This window comes from Ranitomeya variabilis, chromosome 2, assembly GCF_051348905.1.
Source record: "Ranitomeya variabilis isolate aRanVar5 chromosome 2, aRanVar5.hap1, whole genome shotgun sequence".
Lineage (NCBI taxonomy): Eukaryota > Metazoa > Chordata > Amphibia > Anura > Dendrobatidae > Ranitomeya > Ranitomeya variabilis.
In genome coordinates, this window is record NC_135233.1 from 597,013,942 (window position 1) to 597,036,249 (window position 22,308).

The 22,308-nt window shown below is 43.5% G+C and overlaps 1 protein-coding gene across 1 annotated transcript in view; it reads right to left on the reverse strand.

Moving 5' to 3' along the window:
* Window positions 1–8,647: 8,647 nt before the first annotated feature.
* NQO1 (NAD(P)H quinone dehydrogenase 1) overlaps window positions 8,648–22,308 on the reverse strand; it is a 34,305-nt gene continuing 20,644 nt past the window's right edge. The window contains exons 4-6 of the mRNA XM_077288523.1: window positions 10,596–10,709; window positions 9,530–9,631; window positions 8,648–9,008 (exon numbers count right to left, since the gene is read on the reverse strand). Of these exons, the coding sequence (XP_077144638.1) occupies window positions 8,694–9,008; window positions 9,530–9,631; window positions 10,596–10,709 (531 nt within the window). The 3' untranslated portion in view covers window positions 8,648–8,693. The remainder of the gene's footprint in view (window positions 9,009–9,529; window positions 9,632–10,595; window positions 10,710–22,308) is intronic.

The window sequence follows — 22,308 nt, forward strand, 5'->3', positions numbered from 1 at the left end:
GACAGAGCTTGAGTAATCCTGATAGCGCCGTTCTGGCCCAGGAGGCCGTGGTTTCCATGGCTGAGGAAAATGTCCATTTCTCAGCCTTGGATTCTCCCAGACCTCCTCTCACAGGGTCCAATTCTCCATCCACGAGTGTCCAATTTACATCTGACGGCGTGGGATTTGAAGGGGCATTACTAAGAAAAAGGGGTTTTTCACAAGGTCTTATTAATACTCTATTAAAAAGCAGGAAGGTTTCCACGACAAATATTTATGTTAGAGTCTGGAAAAAATTCATGACTGTTTCAGGATCAGAGATGGGTCAAAAAGTCAGTATTACTAAGATTCTGGAGTTCCTGCAGAGAGGTCTAGAGATGGGTCTAGCTACAAGCACCCTTAAGGTACCTTCACACGAAACGACATCGCTAGCGATCCGTGACGTTGCAGCGTCCTGGCTAGCGATATCGTTTCGTTTGACACGCAGCAGCGATCAGGATCCTGCTGTGATGTCGCTGGTCGCTGAATAAAGTCCAGAACTTTATTTGGTCGTCCGATCGCTGTGTATCGTTGTGTTTGAAAGCAAAAGCAACGATACCAGCGATGTTTTACACTGGTAACCAGGGTAAACATCGGGTTACCAAGCGCAGGGCCGCGCTTAGTAACCCGATGTTTACCCTGGTTACCAGCGTAAAAGTAAAAAAAACAAACAGTACATGCTCACCTGCGTGTCCCCCAGCGTCCGCTTCCTGCTCTGACTGAGCGCCGGCCCTAAAGTGAAAGTACAGCGGTGACGTCACCACTCTGCTGTTAGGGCCGGAGCTCAGTCAGTGTCAGGAAGCAGACGCTGGGGGACGCGCAGGTGAGCATGTACTGTTTGTTTTTTTTACTTTTACGCTGGTAACCAGGGTAAACATCGGGTTACTAAGCGCGGCCCTGCGCTTAGTAACCCGATGTTTACCCTGGTTACCCGGGGACCTCGGCATCGTTGGTCGCTGGAGAGCGGTCTGTGTGACAGCTCTCCAGCGATCAAACAGCGACGCTGCAGCGATCGGCATCGTTGTCGCTATCGCTGCAGCGTCGCTTCGTGTGAAGGTACCTTTAGAGTTCATGTATCGCCTTTAGGGGCTTTGTACAATTGTAATTTAGCTAACAATTATTAGATTGATAGATTTATCAAAGCAGCGGCTAGATCAAGACCAATTATTAAGAAAAGACTGGCCCCATGGGACTTAAACTTGGTACTTACAGCTTTGACTGAAGCCCCCTTTGAGCCTATAGAATCTGCTCCTATAAAAGTCCTGTCCTTAAAAACAGCTCTTTTGGTTGCTCTCACATCTGCGAGGAGAGTTAGTGACTTACAGGCTCTCTCTAGACAGCCTCCATACATTCATTTTAAAGAAGATAGGGTAGTATTAAGAACTGATCCCCTCTATCTTCCGAAGGTAGCGTCAAAGTTCCACAGACTTCAGGAAATAAATCTACCCACTTTTTGTCCTAATCCTAAAAATGAAAAAGAACTCAAACTCCATTCGTTAGATGTCAAAAGATGTCTACTTAGGTATATATCTTTAACAGACCCCTGGGAAAAAGAGTTCTTTATTCATATCCTTTCAGGGAGTCAGGAAAGGGTTTAGGGTGTCCAAAAACACCTTAGGTAGATGGATTAGGGAAGCGATTTCTTTGTCTTATTCAACAGGTGGCCTAGAAGTCCCAGAAGGCATAAGAGCTCATTCCATTCGGGCCATGGCGACTTCCTGGGCAGAAAAGTCGGAGGTGTCCATTGAGGATATATGTAAGGCGGCCACATAGTCATCTCCATCTACTTTCTTTAAGCATTATAGATTAGATCTGGGTGGCTCCAACGATCTCACGTTTGGTAGAAGGGTGCTGAATGCCGTAGTCCCTCCCTAAGACTTTTCTCTGTAATTCTCTCGTTTAGTGCTGTCATGGCGACTGAATAAATACTCAAGCTACTTACCGGTAGTGGTGTTTTTCAGGAGCTCATGACAACACTCCTGTATTCCCTCCCTTTCTACTGATATGGCTTATCACCACTTATTTATATAAAAAAATTTTAAGTTTAGTCACAGGGTGATTTGTGTAAATTATTTATGTGCTACTAACCAATGAGGTCCTCTCATGCATGCTCTGTAATCCAACTGATGCGGGAGAGAGGTGCCGCCCTTTTATCTCTGTATGTTTCCTGTCCCTGAAGGGCGGATCCCCTCTCTCGTTTAGTGCTGTCATGGGCTCCTGAAAAACACCGCTACCGGTAAGTAGCTTGAGTATTTTGGTCCTGTAAACCAGCCTTAAATGGCAGCGGGACCAATTTTAGGGAAGCCACCTTAAATGACCTGGTGAAAAAGTAATGATCTATTCCTATTAGATCATGTTTCATTAATCATTGATTCATTAATAAGGGCCTGTAGTTGTGCTTGTGATATCAGCTGCCTCACAGACTCGTACGCACATAGGAGGACGGAGGGATTTGGGACTCATGATATAATATGCGGCCCCTATTCTGTGATATTATTTAGCTTTCTGTAAGTTATTATTAATTCAGAATTTTTATTGCCGGTTGTATATTTGAAAAGTTTTGCTAATTTTGACAATTTCACGCCAATTCCGCTATCTTTTTTTTTTTTTTTTTTACCAAGAGTAAAAATTCATGATTTACAGCAGAAATATCCGCCAGCTCCTGGCTAGTGAACACACTTGATGAATTTGGTGCATTTTCCTCCAGCTCTTTTTAAATTAAGACGGGTCTACCAAATACCAGACCTGATGAATCGGGGCCTAGCAAAAGGAATTAAAGTGACATTTCGAGCTGTAGGTTAGATAGAGTCCCTGCAGATTAATCTAAAAGGGGTAAGGATGGTACAAGGGTGGGCATCAGTCTTTGGCCTTACATATGCACAATGACCAGCAAGACCACTCTTGTACTGGACTCGAAGTTCAGTAATGTACACACAGTGACACTCTTGGTCACTGGCTATTCCTGTTATTACGGCTTGACCCCATTGATATAGAGCCCAGCTGTAATACCAAAAACAGCCTATGGGCAATAGTGGCGCTAAAACTGAAGGGGAAAAATGTAGTGGTTGATTTCCAAGCTCAAATTCAGCCTCTAGCCCTGCACTTGCCTTCACCCATTTTTTTAAGCAAATTATTGATAAGTTTTAACTTCAGGATGAATCTACAACTTAGTTATTGAAGGAATTTGCTAAATAAAATGGCTGTGGACAGTGGTCTGCAATGTGGCTACTGTTATAATGGCGTTGTCAGACTTTGCAAAATTCACGTGACATATCCTCGGCCTGTTATTGAGACTGACAACAGAAAGGGGTCTAACAACCGCGTCCCCACACTCAGGCCCAGAAATAGACCACACATCAGATTTTCTGCTTTATTTGGGATTTATTTTGTATTTCTACCTATTAAGGTCACAAACGTTACTGACCAAGGCATCGAACACTACGGACTGAACACTAGCATCTGCTTTCTATTCTAGACTTTCAATGGGGTCACTTAGACAATGGTCATACTGGAGCTAGTCATGTAGCTCCAGCTATATTGTTGTGGAACCACAACTCCCAGCATGCCACTATAGCAGACCCCTGAACTACACGGTTTAGATGCAACACATCAGCCCGCAGGTCGCACACTCCGGACATAGTGTCTGTACAATGTGACACAAGCTTCCGCCACTTCGATATCCGCGGCTGCTGACCGCTGCCAGTGGTCTTTTTCTTGATGTGTAACACGAGGCGAGAAGCAGCAGCAGTCGGGGGTCTACGATAGTGGTATAGGGGGCTCCAGCACGACCTACCCAGCCTCTCCATCCTCCTCCCAATAGTGAGCGGTGCAGGGCACTGCTCCGGGGGGCTCGAGCAGCAGTTTTTCTACCAACTACAAGCAGTTTGTTCTGTCGAGTGGCAGAGGTATTTTCATTGTTTTTAGCAATCTTGTAATAACGTGTTAAATATTAAACAAAGGATATTTTGCTTCTATCGGGACATTTGTATACTCTTTGCAATTATATTTCTGTAAACTGCTCAAATCAATAAAAACATTGAAAGTTTTCAGTCTGCGTGCCTCGCCTCATTCATTTCAAGGTCAAAATGGGACATAACGACCTCATTATTAAAGGATGGCGGGACTAGAAGATTACGGCAATTGTCACTGAGAATACTGCAAGTTATATTTTCTTAAAGATAGCAGAATGTATCATCAGCAAATTAGATATAAAGGGGTTGTCCACCCCTGTTTGGCAAGCGCTGCAGCTCGCCAATTTCGAACAGTGTAAAATGTACACACTGTTGGGATCCAGCGTCACGCGCCGGTTATAGTAGTCTGAAATCAATACTTGCAATCATAAGACTAGGTTTCTACCATGGTTCACATGATGTCTTGTTGAGAGAAGTGGCCGAGTCTTGTCGGTATATGATGACCGCTGGAATCAACAAGCAGAGCCAAATCTTAACTATGTGTGCATTACAATTCACCAAGGGTGGACAACCCCTTTAAATTGGGTTTTTATGTTCAATTTTTTTTTTTTTTTGCTTAATACCAAAAAATACACACTTGCAATTTTCACACACTGGCTATAATTTTAAGCAGTCTCATTATCAAATATATAATTAAAATAACTGATTAAATACATAGGTGTTAAGAACCACCATTTACAATGCAATGTCACAGCTCACCACCTCCTCCTGTACAATGACTGATAACACCTCTATATACAGTAGATAACACAGCCACCATTCACAATAGGTGATGTCACAGCTCACCTTCTCTTCCTGTACAATGACTGATAATACCTCTATATACAGTAGATAACACAGGATCCACCATTCACAATAGGTGATGTCACAGCTCACCTCCTCCTCCTGTACAATGACTGATAATACCTCCTATATACAGTAGATAACACAGCCACCATTCACAATAGGTTTTGTCACAGCTCACCTTCTCATCCTGTACAATGACTGATAATACCTCTATATACAGTAGATAACACAGGATCCACCATTCACAAGTGATGTCACAGCTCACCTCCTCCTCATGTACAATGACTGATACCTCTATATACAGTAGATAACACAGGATCCACCATTCACAATAGGTGATATCACAGCTCACCTCCTCCTGTACAATGACTGATAACACCTCTATATACAGTAGATAACACAGGATCCACCATTCACAATAGGTGATGTCACAGCTCACCTTCTCCTTCTGTACAATGACCATTCAGTCTATAGCTGCTAAAGTCTATGAGAAGAACAGGTAATAAGAGCCTAATATTAGGCCTAAGGTTTTCTCATTACCAGCAAACTTTTATGTATTTTTTATACGTTTAAAATACATCCTGTTTGAATCAAGTTTTTAGGACATTCCCTTTAAGTGGTATATTGACCAATATATTGGTTGTCACCGTTGCAGAAAGTCATTCATTTCTAGTTATAAGAACAGCATGGAAAAGGACTTTGTAAAATTTTACAACATGTTGCAGTATGCAGAAACCTCCACTAGGTGGAGACATTTTTATTTTGAGGCATGCTTGTACAGTAGTGGTGGGTTTAACAATGGTCAATGTTAAATGGCTGCCAATAGGATGGAGGTATATATAAAAAAAATAGATGGTTGCCCGATTCTAACGCATCGGGTATTCTAGAATATGTATGTCCACGTAGTATATTGCCCAGCCACGTAGTATATTGCCCAGCCACGTAGTATATTGCCCAGCCACGTAGTATATTGCCCAGCCACGTAGTATATTGCCCAGCCACGTAGTATATTGCCCAGCCACTTAGTATATTGCCCAGCCACGTAGTATATTGCCCAGCGACGTAGTATACAGCACAGCCACGTAGTTTATTGCACAGCCCATGTAGTATATTGCCCAGCTATGTAGCATATTGCCCATCCACGTATGACACAGGTTAAAAAAATAAACATATACTCACCTTCCGCAGGCGCGTTGTAGCTCTGTTGCCTGTGTGGGGTGCTGGCGGCATCTTCCGGTCCCAGGGTGTGATGACGTCGCGGTCAAGTGACCGTGACGCGGTCACATGACCGTGACGTCATGGCAGGTCCTTTCCGCGCAGGCACGCAGGACTTGTGATGACGTCGCGGTCACATGACCGTGACATCACGGCAGGTCCTTCTGCCAGACGATCCGTGCCACCGGAACGTGCCGGTTGCATCGCGAGGAGCGGGAAAGGCGGCGTAGGTGAGTATATAATCGTTTTTTAATTTTTTTAATTATTTTTAACATTAGATGTTTTTACTATTGGCGCTGCATAGGCTGCGTCAATAGTAAAAAAAAACTTGGTCACACAGGGTTAATAGCAGCGGTAACGGAGTGCGTTACCCGCGGCATAACGCGGTCCGTTACCGCCAGCATTAACCCGCGGTGAGCGGAGGGGAGTATGCGGGCGCCGGGCAGTGAGTGCGGGGAGTAAGGAGCCCTCATTTTCTTCCGGACTGTGCGCGTCGCTGATTGGTCTCTGCCTGTCATTGGTCCAGCTGCCTGTCATGGCTGCCGCGACCAATCAGCGAATGAATAACTGTTACAGACAGAAGGACAGACGGAAGTGACCCTTAGACAATTACAGGTCCTTCTCAAAAAATTAGCATATAGTGTTAAATTTCATTATTTACCATAATGTAATGATTACAATTAAACTTTCATATATTATAGATTCATTATCCACCAACTGAAATTTGTCAGGTCTTTTATTGTTTTAATACTGATGATTTTGGCATACAACTCCTGATAACCCAAAAAACCTGTCTCAATAAATTAGCATATCAAGAAAAGGTTCTCTAAACGACCTACTACCCTAATCTTCTGAATCAACTAATTAACTCTAAACACATGCAAAAGATACCTGAGACTTTTAAAAACTCCCTGCCTGGTTCATTACTCAAAACCCCCATCATGGGTAAGACTAGCGACCTGACAGATGTCAAGAAGGCCATCATTGACACCCTCAAGCAAGAGGGTAAGACCCAGAAAGAAATTTCTCAACAAATAGGCTGTTCCCAGAGTGCTGTATCAAGGCACCTCAATGGTAAGTCTGTTGGAAGGAAACAATGTGGCAGAAAACGCTGTACAACGAGAAGAGGTGACCGGACCCTGAGGAAGATTGTGGAGAAGGACCGATTCCAGACCTTGGGGAACCTGAGGAAGCAGTGGACTGAGTCTGGTGTGGAAACATCCAGAGCCACCGTGCACAGGCGTGTGCAGGAAATGGGCTACAGGTGCCGCATTCCCCAGGTAAAGCCACTTTTGAACCATAAACAGCGGCAGAAGCGCCTGACCTGGGCTACAGAGAAGCAGCACTGGACTGTTGCTAAGTGGTCCCAAGTACTTTTTTCTGATGAAAGCAAATTTTGCATGTCATTCGGAAATCAAGGTGCCAGAGTCTGGAGGAAGACTGGGGAGAAGGAAATGCCAAAATGCCTGAAGTCCAGTGTCAAGTACCCACAGTCAGTGATGGTGTGGGGTGCCATGTCAGCTGCTGGTGTTGGTCCACTGTGTTTCATCAAGGGCAGGGTCAATGCAGCTAGCTATCAGGAGATTTTGGAGCACTTCATGCTTCCATCGGCTGAAATGCTTTATGGAGATGAAGATTTCATTTTTCAGCATGACCTGGCACCTGCTCACAGTGCCAAAACCACTGGTAAATGGTTTACTGACCATGGTATTACTGTGCTCAATTGGCCTGCCAACTCTCCTGACCTGAACCCCATAGAGAATCTGTGGGATATTGTGAAGAGAAAGTTGAGAGACGCAAGACCCAACACTCTGGATGAGCTTAAGGCCGCTATTGAAGCATCCTGGGCCTCCATAACATCTCAGCAGTGTCACAGGCTGATTGCCTCCATGCCACGCCGCATTGAAGCAGTCATTTCTGCCAAAGGATTCCCGACCAAGTATTGAGTGCATAACTGAACATTATTATTTGATGGTTTTTTTGTTTGGTATTAAAAAACACTTTTATTTGATTGGTCGGGTGAAATATACTAATTTATTGAGACAGGTTTTTTGGGTTATCAGGAGTTGTATGCCAAAATCATCAGTATTAAAACAATAAAAGACCTGACAAATTTCAGTTGGTGGATAATGAATCTATAATATATGAAAGTTTAATTGCAATCATTACATTATGGTAAATAATGAAATTTAACACTATATGCTAATTTTTTGAGAAGGACCTGTATATAGTAGATATATTTTTTTTTCCATTTAGCGATCATTTAACAGCTTAAGTCAAGCCGATGGCGCTTCCCATGTCACAGAACTATCGGTAACTTGTTTTATATATTTTTGTGTATGTATAGCATTCCAATGCTGCTGAGAACAAGGATTTTTAAGCAAGCTTAAAAATCATTTAACCCCACAAATGAGGAGTTTGCGCCTTTGGCGGGTAATTGGTAGCTTGTTTACGCTGCCCGGTTATTGGATTTGTGTGTGTATTTGCCTAGTATTCTGCTAAAAAGGACATTTGGCAGATGCGTCGACTATGACCATGCTGATTGTATGGAGATCAGTTTTGGCCAAAGATCTTTTCAGATGTCCTTTTCAGTAGAATGCTAGGCTTCTATGGACATCCTATAAGTCCTGATTGATCATATGAAAAGTAAGACGAAGTACAGGGAAATACAACATAGCTTTATTGGACATGATGGGACCGCGCTCAGAGCTTGGTGCAGCCAGCTTTTACTTGATTGTCAGGGGGGAAGGCCTTGCCCCCGTGCTGACCCACAGTCAGCCCATATTTGCTCTTTGCGTTCTTATCTAACACTTCTTTTTTCAGTACGAAGCCCCCTGCGAATGAAAGGTCGAAATCCTCATTGGCTGCAAAGTTAATGGGTTTTTCTTCCCAGATGTTGTCCAGGCGAGCTTGCCACGCATCGAGTATGAGGGAGCGTTTTTCGGGAGGAGTGTGCATAATGCTGTAATTGATCTGAGGTTCCAGTACTTGGAAACCACAAAAGTGCAAGATCCCTCTCTGTGGAAAGAACACAAAAAAGCTGAAGGAGATGTACAGAACAGAGCCACCCTGTTTTTTTTTGTTTTGTTTTTTAAAGGTTTTAATGTCAAAATGTGCAGGAAGCTTCTTGATTGGGGCAGGACTCATTCAAGGGCTCTGCTGCTGCACATGGACTGTATGACCTGTTAATCAAGATATCAAGTGCTCACAATGCAAAGTCAGGGGGCACTTCATAGCCAAAGGGCTCAGTGCACCCAAAACCCCCTAATTTGCATGCCAAATAAAATGTTTTATGTAAATTTCTACAGGCTATGCTACAGGAATAACTTTTACTGGCCCCAAGTCCCTTCTATACCTGTATCATTTTTATTTATATAGCACCATTAATTCCATGGTGCTGTACATGAGACGGGGTTACATCAATAGATGGTTGAGTTAGTTTTTTATTTTTTTATTGGGGGGGGGTGGTCTTTGCTGACATTGGTACACACACTACCCTTTCATACGTACAGTACATACACAACTATCAGCCATATTACCTGTACTGGCCACAGAAGAACATTGATGTCTCCATTGATCCCAATTGGGGTGTACATGGATTCCAGCCCCCCAGTCGTGAAGGACAAAACCGCTTTTTTATTCTGTGGAAAGAAAGAAAATGTCAAAACATTTATTTTGTGAAAGGGAATTTGTATCCTATTAGTACTAATATTAAGGGCAATTCTCACTTTAAAATCCCCACTGAAGTTCCTCATATGTGTGTTGAAGGGAATACCAAGCACTATATAGTATATGCACATAGCCATAATTAGGTAATAGTAAGGTGAATCATAGAAACAGTTAATATAAAGTGCAAGCAGTGCATTGTAAAGATGTTTTTAAGTAAACATACCACAAATTCAGTACCGATGGACCACGTATGGAAACCCCCTTTTCCGTACGTGGTCCATCGGTACTGAATTTGTGGTATGTTTACTTAAAAACATCTTTACAATGCACTGCTTGCACTTTAAATTAACTCTTTCTAGTTCTCCAGTTTTTTTATAGGATGATTTAGAAGCTGAGAAAGCAAGGTGAATCCCCTGCAGAAACTGAGACAGCAAGTGAAACTCCTACAAAAACCAGGAAAGCTAGTGGAAACCCCCTGCTGCAACTGGGAAAGCAAGTGAAACTCCTACAAAAACTAGAAAAGCTAGTGGAAACCCCTGCAGAAACTGGGAATGCTAGGTGAAACCCCCTGCTGAAACTGGGAAAGCTAGCTGAAACTGGGAAAGCTAGGTGATAAACCCAGTAGAAGCAGGGAAATCTAGATGAAACCCCTGGAGAAACTGATATGCCAGAAAAAAAACCTTTCCAGAAAGTGGGAATGCTACTGAAACTGGAAAAGCTGGGTGACACCCTTGCAGAGACTTGGAACGCAAGGTGAAACACATGAAGAAACTGGGAAAGCTAGATGAAACCTCCTAAAGAAAATGAGAAACCTGGGTGATCATTAAATATGACTGCCTACAGAGAAACAAGATTTCCACAGAATTTTTCTGAGCAATGTTAAGATGCCTTCTCGTAATAGGCATTTTTTGTAATGTCACTTATTGATCACCTTACCTTAAAATGTCCATTATCGTACATAGATGACAGACTATAAGCAAATCCTTGTGTCAGAACCCTATCAAACCAGCCCTTGACGATGGCGGGGAGTCCGAACCAGAACACTGGAAACTGACAAATGGAAAATGAACACATTCATCAAAACAAGTGTAATAAAAATAAAAAAAAAAATAAAACCAGAAGCCTCACTGTTCCTATTTGCATTTGCAACAGTTTTTTTTTAAAGTGATGAACACAGAGTTTGTTCCCAAGATTCGGGAACAAAACAACCGAAGTGACTACACTATAGATTTAAAAAGTTATATTTAATAATTAATATATTTATACTTGAACAGTTGGTAACTTTTTATACCTATTTAATTTTTGCACTTTATATGGTCCAAGTGTGTCAATCGTATTGAGATATTGTAATTTTATACCTGCTGCTATGTTTATTCAAGGACTGTAGTAAAGCCTCTATATTCCAGTACCCTCATTTTACTGAAAATTTTAGTGTGTGTGTGTGTGTGTGTGTGTGTGTGTGTGTGTGTGTGTGTGTGTGTGTGTGTGTGTGTATATATGTGTATATATGTATGTATATATATATATATATATATGTATATATATAGCTGAGTGTAGGTATCGAGCCCCGTCCACTCCGCATAGCCACACTCGCTCCGCACGCAAAGCCCCGTCCACACGGCCCACGTTGTTAGCGCACACGGGCAGAGGAGACACATTCACCTCGAAAGCCACCCTGCAAAACTCACCGGCTGTGACGTCCCAGCCGCCGCCTTTAGAGTATCAGTGCGCGGCAGGAACAGGTCACAGCTAGCTCAGCCGGATCTAGGATGGAGTTGCTCCTGTGAGGCGTGATGAGGAAATTGCCAATATATGAGGTAATATAATCTGATGTATGAGGTGAGATCCAATATATGAGGCAATATAAACCCAAATATGAGGTAATATAATCTGATGTATGAGGTGAGATCCGATATAAGAGGTAATATCTCATATCTGAGGTAATATCTCAATGATGAGAAAATTGCCAATATGAGGTTATGTAATCTGATACGAGGCGAGATCCCATATATGAGGTAATATAATCCAATGTATTAGGTAATATAATCTGATATATGATGTGAAATCCGATATATAAGGTAATATAATCCCATATATTAGGAAATATTCAATAGAAGGGCAGGGCTCATACTCACTTGCGTGAAATACGGCCGAGTCTCGCATGGTAACACCCGGCTCTGCCGCCGGCACCTGTGAGCGGAGCGTGCAGCTCCATGTATTGCTATGCGACCGCACGCTCCGCTCTGGAGTGCCGGTGGCAGAGCTGGGTTTTTGGATGTGAGACTCGGCCGTATTTCACGCAAGTGAGTATGAGCCCTTAGGCTGGCCTCACACTAGCGAGTTTTACGGACGTATGAGCGCATAAACTACGTCCGTAAAATTCGCATTACACACGGCCCTATGATTCCCTATGTCCCAGCTCCTATCTGCCGTATATTACGCATCCGTAGTATACGGTCTTGTACGGCCGTAGAAAATCGCAGCATGCTGCGTTTGTCACCGTATTGCGCAAAAAAAATCGCCAATGAAAGTCTATGGGGGCGAGAAAAATACGGATTCCACACGGACCAGCAGTGTGACTTGCGAGAAATACGCAGCGGTGTTAGTGAAAAGTCGGTAATTCAATTGCCGGCTTCTCATTTCTCCTTCACAAACCCGACATGAAATGAGACATGGTTTACATACAGTAAACCATCTCATATCCCCTTTTTTTTTTTGCATATTCCACACTACTAATGTTAGTAGTGTGTATGTGCAAAATGTGGGCGCTGTAGCTGCTAAAATAAATGGTGGAAAAAATTGGCGTGGGCTCCCGCGCAATTTTCTCCACCAGAGTGGTAAAGCCAGTGACTGAGGGCAGATATTAATAGCCAGGAGAGGGTCCATGGTTATTGGCCCCCCCGTGGCTAAAAACATCTCCCCCCAGCCACCCCAGAAAAGGCACATCTGGAAGATGCGCCTATTCTGGCACTTGGCCACTCTCTTCCCACTCCCTGTAGCGGTGGGATATGGGGTAATGAAGGGTTAATGCCACCTTGCTATTGTAAGGTGACATTAAGCCAGATTAATAATGGAGAGGCGTCAATTATGACACCTATCCATTATTAATCCAATTGTCTGAAAGGGTTAAAAAACACACACATTATTTAAAAGTATTTTAATGAAATAAACACACAGGTTGTTTTAATATTTTATTGATCTCTCAATCCAGCAGAACACCCTTGCTTGGCAAAATAATAAACCCACAATATACATACCTTCGGATGACCTGTCACGTCCCACGAGGTAATCCATCTGAAGGGGTTAACTCAATTTACAGGCAGGAGCTGCGCTAAAGCACTCGCTTGTGCCTGTAACCCCCGGGGAATGAATGAAAGCTGGGTGATCTGTACTTACATTGAGTTGCGGTGAAGCGCCCTCTGGTGGATGAACTCATATGAACTCGAGCGTGGGAACTTTTCCAAGGCTCCAGTTCATGAGTTTATCCACCAGAGGGCGCCTCACCGCAACTCAATGTAAGTACAGATCACCCAGCTTTCATTCATTCCCCGGGGGTTACAGGCACGAGCGAGTGCTTTAGCGCAGCTCCTGCCTGTAAATTGAGTTAACCCCTTCAGATGGATTACCTCGTGGGACGTGACAGGTCATCCGAAGGTATGTATATTGTGGGTTTATTATTTTGCCAAGCAAGGGTGTTCTGCTGGATTGAGAGAGCAATAAAATATTAAAACAACCGGTGTGTTTATTTCATTAAAATACTTTTAAATCATGTATGTGTGTTTTTTAACCCTTTCAGACAATTGGATTAATAATGGATAGGTGTCATAATTGACGCCTCTCCATTATTAATCTGGCTTAATGTCACCTTACAATAGCAAGGTGGCATTAACCCTTCATTACCCCATATCCCACCGCTACAGGGAGTGGGAAGAGAGTGGCCAAGTGCCAGAATAGGCGCATCTTCCAGATGTGCCTTTTCTGGGGTGGCTGGGGGCAGATGTTTGTAGCCACGGGGGGGCCAATAACCATTGACCCTCTCCTGGCTATTAATATCTGCCCTCAGTCACTGGCTTTACCACTCTGGCTGAGAAAATTGCGCGGGAGCCCACGCCAGTTTTTTCCGCCATTTAACCCTTTATTTTAGCTGCTACAGCGCCCACATTTTGCACATACACACTACTAACATTAGTATTGTGGAATATGCAAAAAAAAAAAGGGGATATGAGATGGTTTACTGTATGTAAACCATGTCTCATATCCTGTCGGGTTTGTGAAGGAGAAATGAAAAGCCGGCAATTGAATTACCGGCTTCTCTGATATCTCGCGCTGAATTAAATATAAATACAGAATATATATATATATGTGTCTCAATGAGATATATATATATATATACAGTGGGGCAAAAAAGTATTTAGTCAGTCAGCAATAGTGCAAGTTCCACCACTTAAAATGATGAGAGGCGTCTGTAATTTACATCATAGGTAGACCTCAACTATGGGAGACAAACTGAGAAAAAAAAATCCAGAAAATCACATTGTCTGTTTTTTTATCATTTTATTTGCATATTATGGTGGAAAATAAGTATTTGGTCAGAAACAAACAAACAATCAAGATTTCTGGCTCTCACAGACCTGTAACTTCTTCTTTAAGAGTCTCCTCTTTCCTCCACTCATTACCTGTAGTAATTGCACCTGTTTAAACTTGTTATCAGTATAAAAAGACACCTGTGCACACCCTCAAACAGTCTGACTCCAAACTCCACTATGGTGAAGACCAAAGAGCTGTCAAAGGGCACCAGAAACAAAATTGTAGCCCTGCACCAGGCTGGGAAGACTGAATCTGCAATAGCCAACCAGCTTGGAGTGAAGAAATCAACAGTGGGAGCAATAATTAGAAAATGGAAGATATTCAAGACCACTGATAATCTCCCTCGATCTGGAGCTCCACGCAAAATCCCACCCCGTGGGGTCAGAATGATCACAAGAACGGTGAGCAAAAATCCCAGAACCACGCGGGGGGACCTAGTGAATGAACTGCAGAGAGCTGGGACCAATGTAACAAGGCCTACCATAAGTAACACACTACGCCACCATGGACTCAGATCCTGCAGTGCCAGATGTGTCCCACTGCTTAAGCCAGTACATGTCCGGGCCCGTCTGAAGTTTGCTAGAGAGCATTTGGATGATCCAGAGGAGTTTTGGGAGAATGTCCTATGGTCTGATGAAACCAAACTGGAACTGTTTGGTAGAAACACAACTTGTCGTGTTTGGAGGAAAAAGAATACTGAGTTGCATCCATCAAACACCATACCTACTGTAAAGCATGGTGGTGGAAACATCATGCTTTGGGGCTGTTTCTCTGCAAAGGGGCCAGGACGACTGATCCGGGTACATGAAAGAATGAATGGGGCCATGTATCGTGAGATTTTGAGTGCAAACCTCCTTCCATCAGCAAGGGCATAGAAGATGAAACGTGGCTGGGTCTTTCAACATGACAATGATCCAAAGCACACCGCCAGGGCAACGAAGGAGTGGCTTCGTAAGAAGCATTTCAAGGTCCTGGAGTGGCCTAGCCAGTCTCCAGATCTCAACCTTATAGAAAACCTTTGGAGGGAGTTGAAAGTCCGTGTTGCCAAGCGAAAAGCCAAAAACATCACTGCTCTAGAGGAGATCTGCATGGAGGAATGGGCCAACATACCAACAACAGTGTGTGGCAACCTTGTGAAGACTTACAGAAAACGTTTGACCTCTGTCATTGCCAACAAAGGATATATTACAAAGTATTGAGATGAAATTTTGTTTCTGACCAAATACTTATTTTCCACCATAATATGCAAATAAAATTATAAAAAAAACAGACAATGTGATTTTCTGGATTTTTTGTTCTCAGTTTGTCTCCCATAGTTGAGGTTTACCTATGATGTAAATTACAGACGCCTCTCATCTTTTTAAGTGGTGGAACTTGCACTATTGCTGAATGACTAAATACTTTTTTGCCCCACTGTATGTGTATATATGTGTATATATATATATATATATATATATATATATATATATATATATATATATATATATATATATATATATATTGGAATGAAGAGAAAGTAGTGGAGTCAACTCGAATTATTATAGAGTAAGATAAAATACAACTTTTATTAAGACAATATTAAAAACAGTACAAACAATGAAAAAATCGTATTCAGGAAAAAGCAGTAACAGGCCAGGTGCGCACAATTGTGTTACTATTAGGCTACTTTCAGACATAGCGCATTTTTGAGCGCTATTTTGCAGGCGCTTTTCAAAAATGCGCAATGTCATTTTCGTCTGCCGGCAAAGTGAATGAGAAATTCACTTTGCCGTTCAGACACACCGCAAAAAAACGCGGCGCTTTTGTCTGCAAACACGCCGGCGTAAAAAGAATTGACATGTCAATTCTTTACGCAGCGGCGTGTCTGCGTATCCCCCTAGGGCCCCATATTAACGTGCACACACAGCGCCTTTGTCCTGGGTGTCGGCGTCTTTGTACGGAGGGGTTGACACCCAGGACCGGACGTGACGTCGGACAGGAAGAGGGAAGCCCCCGCCCCCCAGTGAAGCAGCGTGTGTGTCTGTGTGTGTGTGTGTGTGTGTGTGTGTGTGTCGACGCTGCAGCGATAGCGACAACGATGCCGATCGCTGCAGCGTCGCTGTTTGATCGCTGGAGAGCTGTCACACAGACAGCTCTCCAGCGACCAAGGATGCCGAGGCCCCCGGGTAACCAGAGTAAACATCGGGTTACTAAGCGCAGGGCCGCGCTTAGTAACCCGATGTTTACCCTGGTTACCAGCGTAAAAGTAAAAAAAACAAACAGTACATGCTCACCTGCGCGTCCCCCAGCCTCTGCTTCCTGACACTGACTGAGCTCCGGCCTTAACAGCACAGTGGTGACGTCACCGCTCTGCTTTCACTTTCACTTTAGGGCCGGCGCTCAGTCACTTTGATACGTGGCACTTTGATACGTGGCACGTGGCACTGAAATATGTGGCACTGAAATATGTGGCACGTGGCACTTTGATACGTGGCACGTGTCACTTAAATACGTGGCACTTTGATACGTGGCACTTTGATACGTGGCACGTGGCACTTTGATACGTGGCACTGAAATATGTGGCACGTGGCACTTTGATACGTGGCACTGAAATACGTGGCATTGAAATACGTGATACGTGGCACTTAAATACGTGGCACGTGGCACTTAAATACGTGGCACGTGGCACTGAAATACGTGGCACTGAAATACGTGGCACGTGGCACTGAAATACGTGGCACTGAAATACGTGGCACTTAGGCTATGTTCACATTTGCGTTGTGCGCCGCATGCGTCCTTTTTTTGATTGATTTTGGACGCAGCAAAAATGCAACTTGCTGCGTCCTCTGCGGCCGGATGCGTGCGCTGCAGTGACGCATGCGGCCGGCGCAAAACGCAAGTGCGACGCATGTCCATGCGCCCCCATGTTAAATATAGGGGCGCATGACGCATGCGGCGCCCGACGCTGCGGCGCAGACCGCAAATGTGAACGTAGACTTAAATAGCTAGATAGAGCTGGATCCGCGGGCTGTGATCTGGCCTACGCTCAGCACTCTGCGGAGCGCTGTCATTCAAAACACGTCCACTCATTTTGGTGTTTAGTCCCAAAATGGAGGATGGAAGAAGAAAAGGGTTGGACAAGGAAATGACATTTCTTTTTTTTTTCCCCCACTGCAGTTAAAGCTTTATTTGTGTCAAACACAGACAATCTGCAGAGAAAACTGCATAAAAAACCGCATCAAAAACCGCATCAAAAACGCACCTGCGTTTTCTGCCAAGAGCTGCGGTTTTTGTCCTGAAAAAAAAGGATTGAAATCCGGATCGTGTGAACATACCCTTACCGTACAGGGTTACGAGGGGGGGCGTCTGACTGACGCCTGCCCTAGTAACCTGGGGTTAGTGACAGTGGGGTTAGTAAACCCCAGCTGATGTCTGTTCCGCTTGCTGAGGCGTCTTTGGCTCAAGGCCATTGCAGCTGGCAGAATCGACATGATGTTAACTCCAGTGTGTATTGTATTCTGAGTCATAAAGACAGGAAATGACCTCAATTACTTTTTTTTTTTCCCCTTTTTTTTTTTTTTTCAAACAAACTTTATTTTCAGTACACAATGCTGAAAAAAACGCAGCTGCAAAAAACGCAGCAAAAAACGCTGTGTGTGAAAGCAGCTGCGTTTTTTGCCTGCGTAAAAAAACGCAGGTAAAGCAGCAGCAAAATACGCGCGCGTAAAAATACGCAGCAAATATGCTGTGTGTGAAAGTAGCCTTAGTGAGGCATAAGCTTGTCACAATAATAAATAATATAAACAAATGGTATCTTGGAGTACAAGGCTCGGCAACAGAGGTGTATAGAGGGCTGATTTGATGTAATTCTAACAAGTGCAGAGCCGACCCTGTAGTAAAGCCTCACCAAGACATAAAGAAAAGGTGCGGCAGAGCTTAACCACAGTATGTGCAGTAGTAGGTAATACAGACAAGTATTACTGTGGAATCTCAGGCTCAGCGGCAAAAGCATATAAGGAGGTTATTGAAGTATGACTCATACCGGTGCAGAGCCAGCATTGTAGTAAAGCCTCACAGAAACATGCAATAAAGGGAAAATATGGCAGAGCTTACCACTATGTGCGCAGCAGACCTGTTTGCGATGGTGGGTGACCCTGACGCGCGTTTCGTGTCCACGCTGGACACTTCCTCAAGGGGTATAATCTACACGCTATGGGCAAGGACCTTAAATTACCATGGCGACGCATCACGTGATGTGTTATACGCCAATCACGTTGCGGTGGTAATGGCGCATGCGCAGTGTAGGTCCCGGATGTCGGCACAGCAGCAAGGCGTCTGGAGTCACAGCGCGTGCGCGAGCAAGCGAAGGAAACCATGGAGACGCCCGCCGTCATGCCGAGCCCGGGGACAACACCACGGATGCGCACAACCGCATATAGAATTGGAGACATACAACGTATACAGTAAGCAAGATATTAACAGCATAACTATAGGCAGCACAAGAAATAAAAATCAGATCAATGTATATATACATGGCATATTAATTACATGTCAGAAAGACAAAGGCAAAGTCACGTTATAAATGTGAAGCATAAAGCATCTGTGCCTAGTCATGATATCAGTAGGTGCTTGAAAATAACACAAATATAGAAGATGTCAGCAATGCTGTATGAACTCCATAATACGAAGATGAGATGATGAAAGGGGTACGGCATGAGGTTCTTGGCCATATAAAGACAATCACTGAATAAGAAAAGAATAATAGGATTAAAAGCATGATAAAAACGGAAAGAACGCATTTTACACCATCTAGAGAAAAATAATAAATATAGGGCAATGTTAGAGCACAAGAGAAGGAACAGAGTAATGATGTGGAACAGGACTACAAAAATGGGGCGAAAGTAAGAGATTCATTAAGGCCTTTAGGGGCCGGTGTATCAAGAACTACGATCCATCTGGATTCTTTTTGGGCTAGGATTTTTTTATAATTTCCGCCACGAATCCCAAGATGGATAGCTTCAATCCCTCTAACTTTAAATGATGTTGGGTCACATTTATGGTAAACTTTAAAGTGACGAGGGATGGATTTAAGTTCAGAAAGATCGACCGCTGTCTTGGCCGCGCAAATGTCCCGCACGTGCTCACGTACTCTGATTCTGAGTTCTCTCGAAGTCAGGCCAACGTATATCATGGAGCAGCCACATGTAGCGTAATAAATTACATTGGTACTGCCACATGATATACGTTGTCGTATTGTATATTGCTTAGAGCCATCTGATGATTGGAATGTAGAGCACCGCAGGACATTCGCGCAGGCGAGACAGCGGCCGCAAGAAAAACAGCCCACTATCGGTTCCCTGTTACTGAAAGGATTAACAATTTTTGGGACATAGTGGCTATTAACGAGCAAGTCATTAAGGTTTTTAGATCGTCTTGATGTCATGGAGGGAAAATCGCCAATGGATGGGCCCAGGGAGGGTTCAGCACTCAAAACAGCCCAATGTTTTGTTAAAATATCACGCATATTCTTCCACTCGTGATTGTACGTTGCAATAAAGCGGATCTTTTGGTGATCTTTTTCTTTTTTAATCATATTTTCTCTAGGATACAGCAAATCACTCCGTGGGGTTCTTTTCGCTCTGCTGTAACCTTTCCTTATACATCTGTTGCTGTAACCGCGATTAGAGAAACGGATTTTGAGATCTGCTGCTTGTTTCTCAAACCGGTCATTGGTGGAGCAGATTCTCTTCATCCTAAGGAACTGTCCAACCGGAACGGCGCTAATGGTGGAAGGATTATGGGATGAACTAGCATGAATAAGTGAATTAACCGATGTCGGCTTTCTGTACACATCAGTCTGCACCAGTCTATTGGCATCGACTGAGAGAGAAATGTCCAGAAAGTCGACAGCAGCAGTATCAAAAGTATACGTGAGTTTGATGTTAAGTCTATTATCGTTCAAAGTCATCATGAAATCCTCGAGCTCCCGCACCGTCCCATCCCACAAAAACATCACATCGTCAATATAACGGAGCCAGCACAGCACATGGGAGGCGGCCTGCGCGCCCTCGTCGCCAAAAATGGATCTCTCCCAATGCCCTAGGAAGAGATTAGCATACGAAGGCGCGCAGGCCGCGCCCATGGCCGTGCCGCGCCTCTGCAAATAAAATTGATCTTTAAAGACGAAAAAGTTGTGGGTGAGGACAAAGTGCAGAAGCTCGAGGATAAGTTCCACCATTGCGCCGTCCAGGTCGGAAGTCCCAAGGAAGAACCGAATCGCATCTAATCCATTGTCGTGGTTAATACAGGTGTATAAGGATTCTACATCCGCTGTTACTAGAATAGTATTTTCGTCCACAAGGATGCCATCAACACGTGCCAGGACGTCCGTCGTGTCGCGGACAAATGATGGTAATAATGCTACAAGTGGTTTTAAGTAGAATTCTATAAATTTACAAATAGGGTCACAAAGACCTTCTATCCCCGACACGATAGGGCGTCCTGGTGGGTTCAGGGCATCCTTGTGGACTTTGGGAAGAAGATAAAAAGTGGGTGCTTTGGGGAACTTAACTATTAGACTATCAAGAACCTCTTTTGTAATTATATTCTGTTCATAGGCGGAGACTAGAATACGCTGGAGTTTAAGCGAGAAGGAGGTAGTAGGATTGAATGATAATTTCATATATGTCAAGGGATCTCTTAGTTGACGAAAGGCCTCTTTTTCATAAAGTAAAGTCGGCCAGATCACGATGTTCCCACCCTTGTCCGCTCTTTTGAAAATCACATCAGGTAGTGATTGTAGTTCAGCGATAGCACGGCGTTGTGCCGCAGTGAGATTATCAAATCTACGTCTAGAAGATAGTTTTTTAAAATCATCACTGACTAATTTGGTAAATATTTCTATCGCTGGACTAAGGGACAGGGGAGGGAACCTCTGTGATCTGGGACGAGTAATGGATGGAAACCTACCTCGATCGGAAGAGGCCTGTTCGTCAAGGAGATCTTCTACATTTTGAAGTACCTCCCTCTCGATTTCATCCAGCGGTTCCGCCAATTGTTTCTTAGTATGGAGTTTTCTCAGTAGCAGCTTACGGGAAAATAAATTAAGGTCTTTTAGTGCTGAAAAATAATCAAAAGAGTTAGTAGGGGAAAATGTCAAACCCTTTTCAAGCACTTGAAGCTGTATATCAGTAAGAACATGGGTTGAGAGATTAAGTACCTGAAGTCCCCCCCGGGCGCCACCAGAGGCAGACTTCACTCCGACATCCTTATTTTTGGTTTTGGTAGATTGTCTCGTAGTTATTCGTTTGTTAATTTGATCCAAGGAGGGCTGGCCGCCAGATACGGATGACTGTGGTTGAATGTCATCATCATAAGATCTATTAGATTTAATAGAAGCAGATCTTGATCTAGATCGAGATTGATTTCTATACTGTTGGCGGGAGCGCTCGTTTGGATTACGCCACCTATATACTCTGCCCGTTAATTTGTCTTGAGTATCTCTTTGGAATTTTTTATTTTTGGTAGTTAGAATATCACTGACCCACTTTTGAAGTTCCACATCAATATCCTCGTTCAGTTTTTTCAAGGCATCACCCGTCATCTCTTTCTGTAGTATAGTTTGTAAGTTGTCAATGTCAGCTTCAAGAGTTTCTAGTGAGCCTTGATTCATGTTTTTTAGAAGTTCCAAGAACCCCTTTGAACAGGTGTTAACCAGTTCCTCCCACTTATCTTTGAAATCATCATCATGTATGGGGAAGGCTGGGAACACCTGAACCCGTAATCCACGGGGGATAAGTTCTTTTTGTAAATACTTCTCTAGGTAAGCGTGATTCCACCAGATACGGGTTCTTTTTTTCAAAAGATCCTTGAACTTATAAATAGTCTCTTGTACATTACTATTATGCCCATCTATACTCGTAGAGCTGCTATCCTGAAAAGTATCGTTAAGTTGGGCGCGCCATGTACGGTCACGAGCCCGAAAATCCATAAGGGAAATGGGAGACACTGTAAAGAATACAGAAACAATGAGTATACAGACAAAAAAAACCAAATACATCATGAACATCAAAAAGGTGGGAAT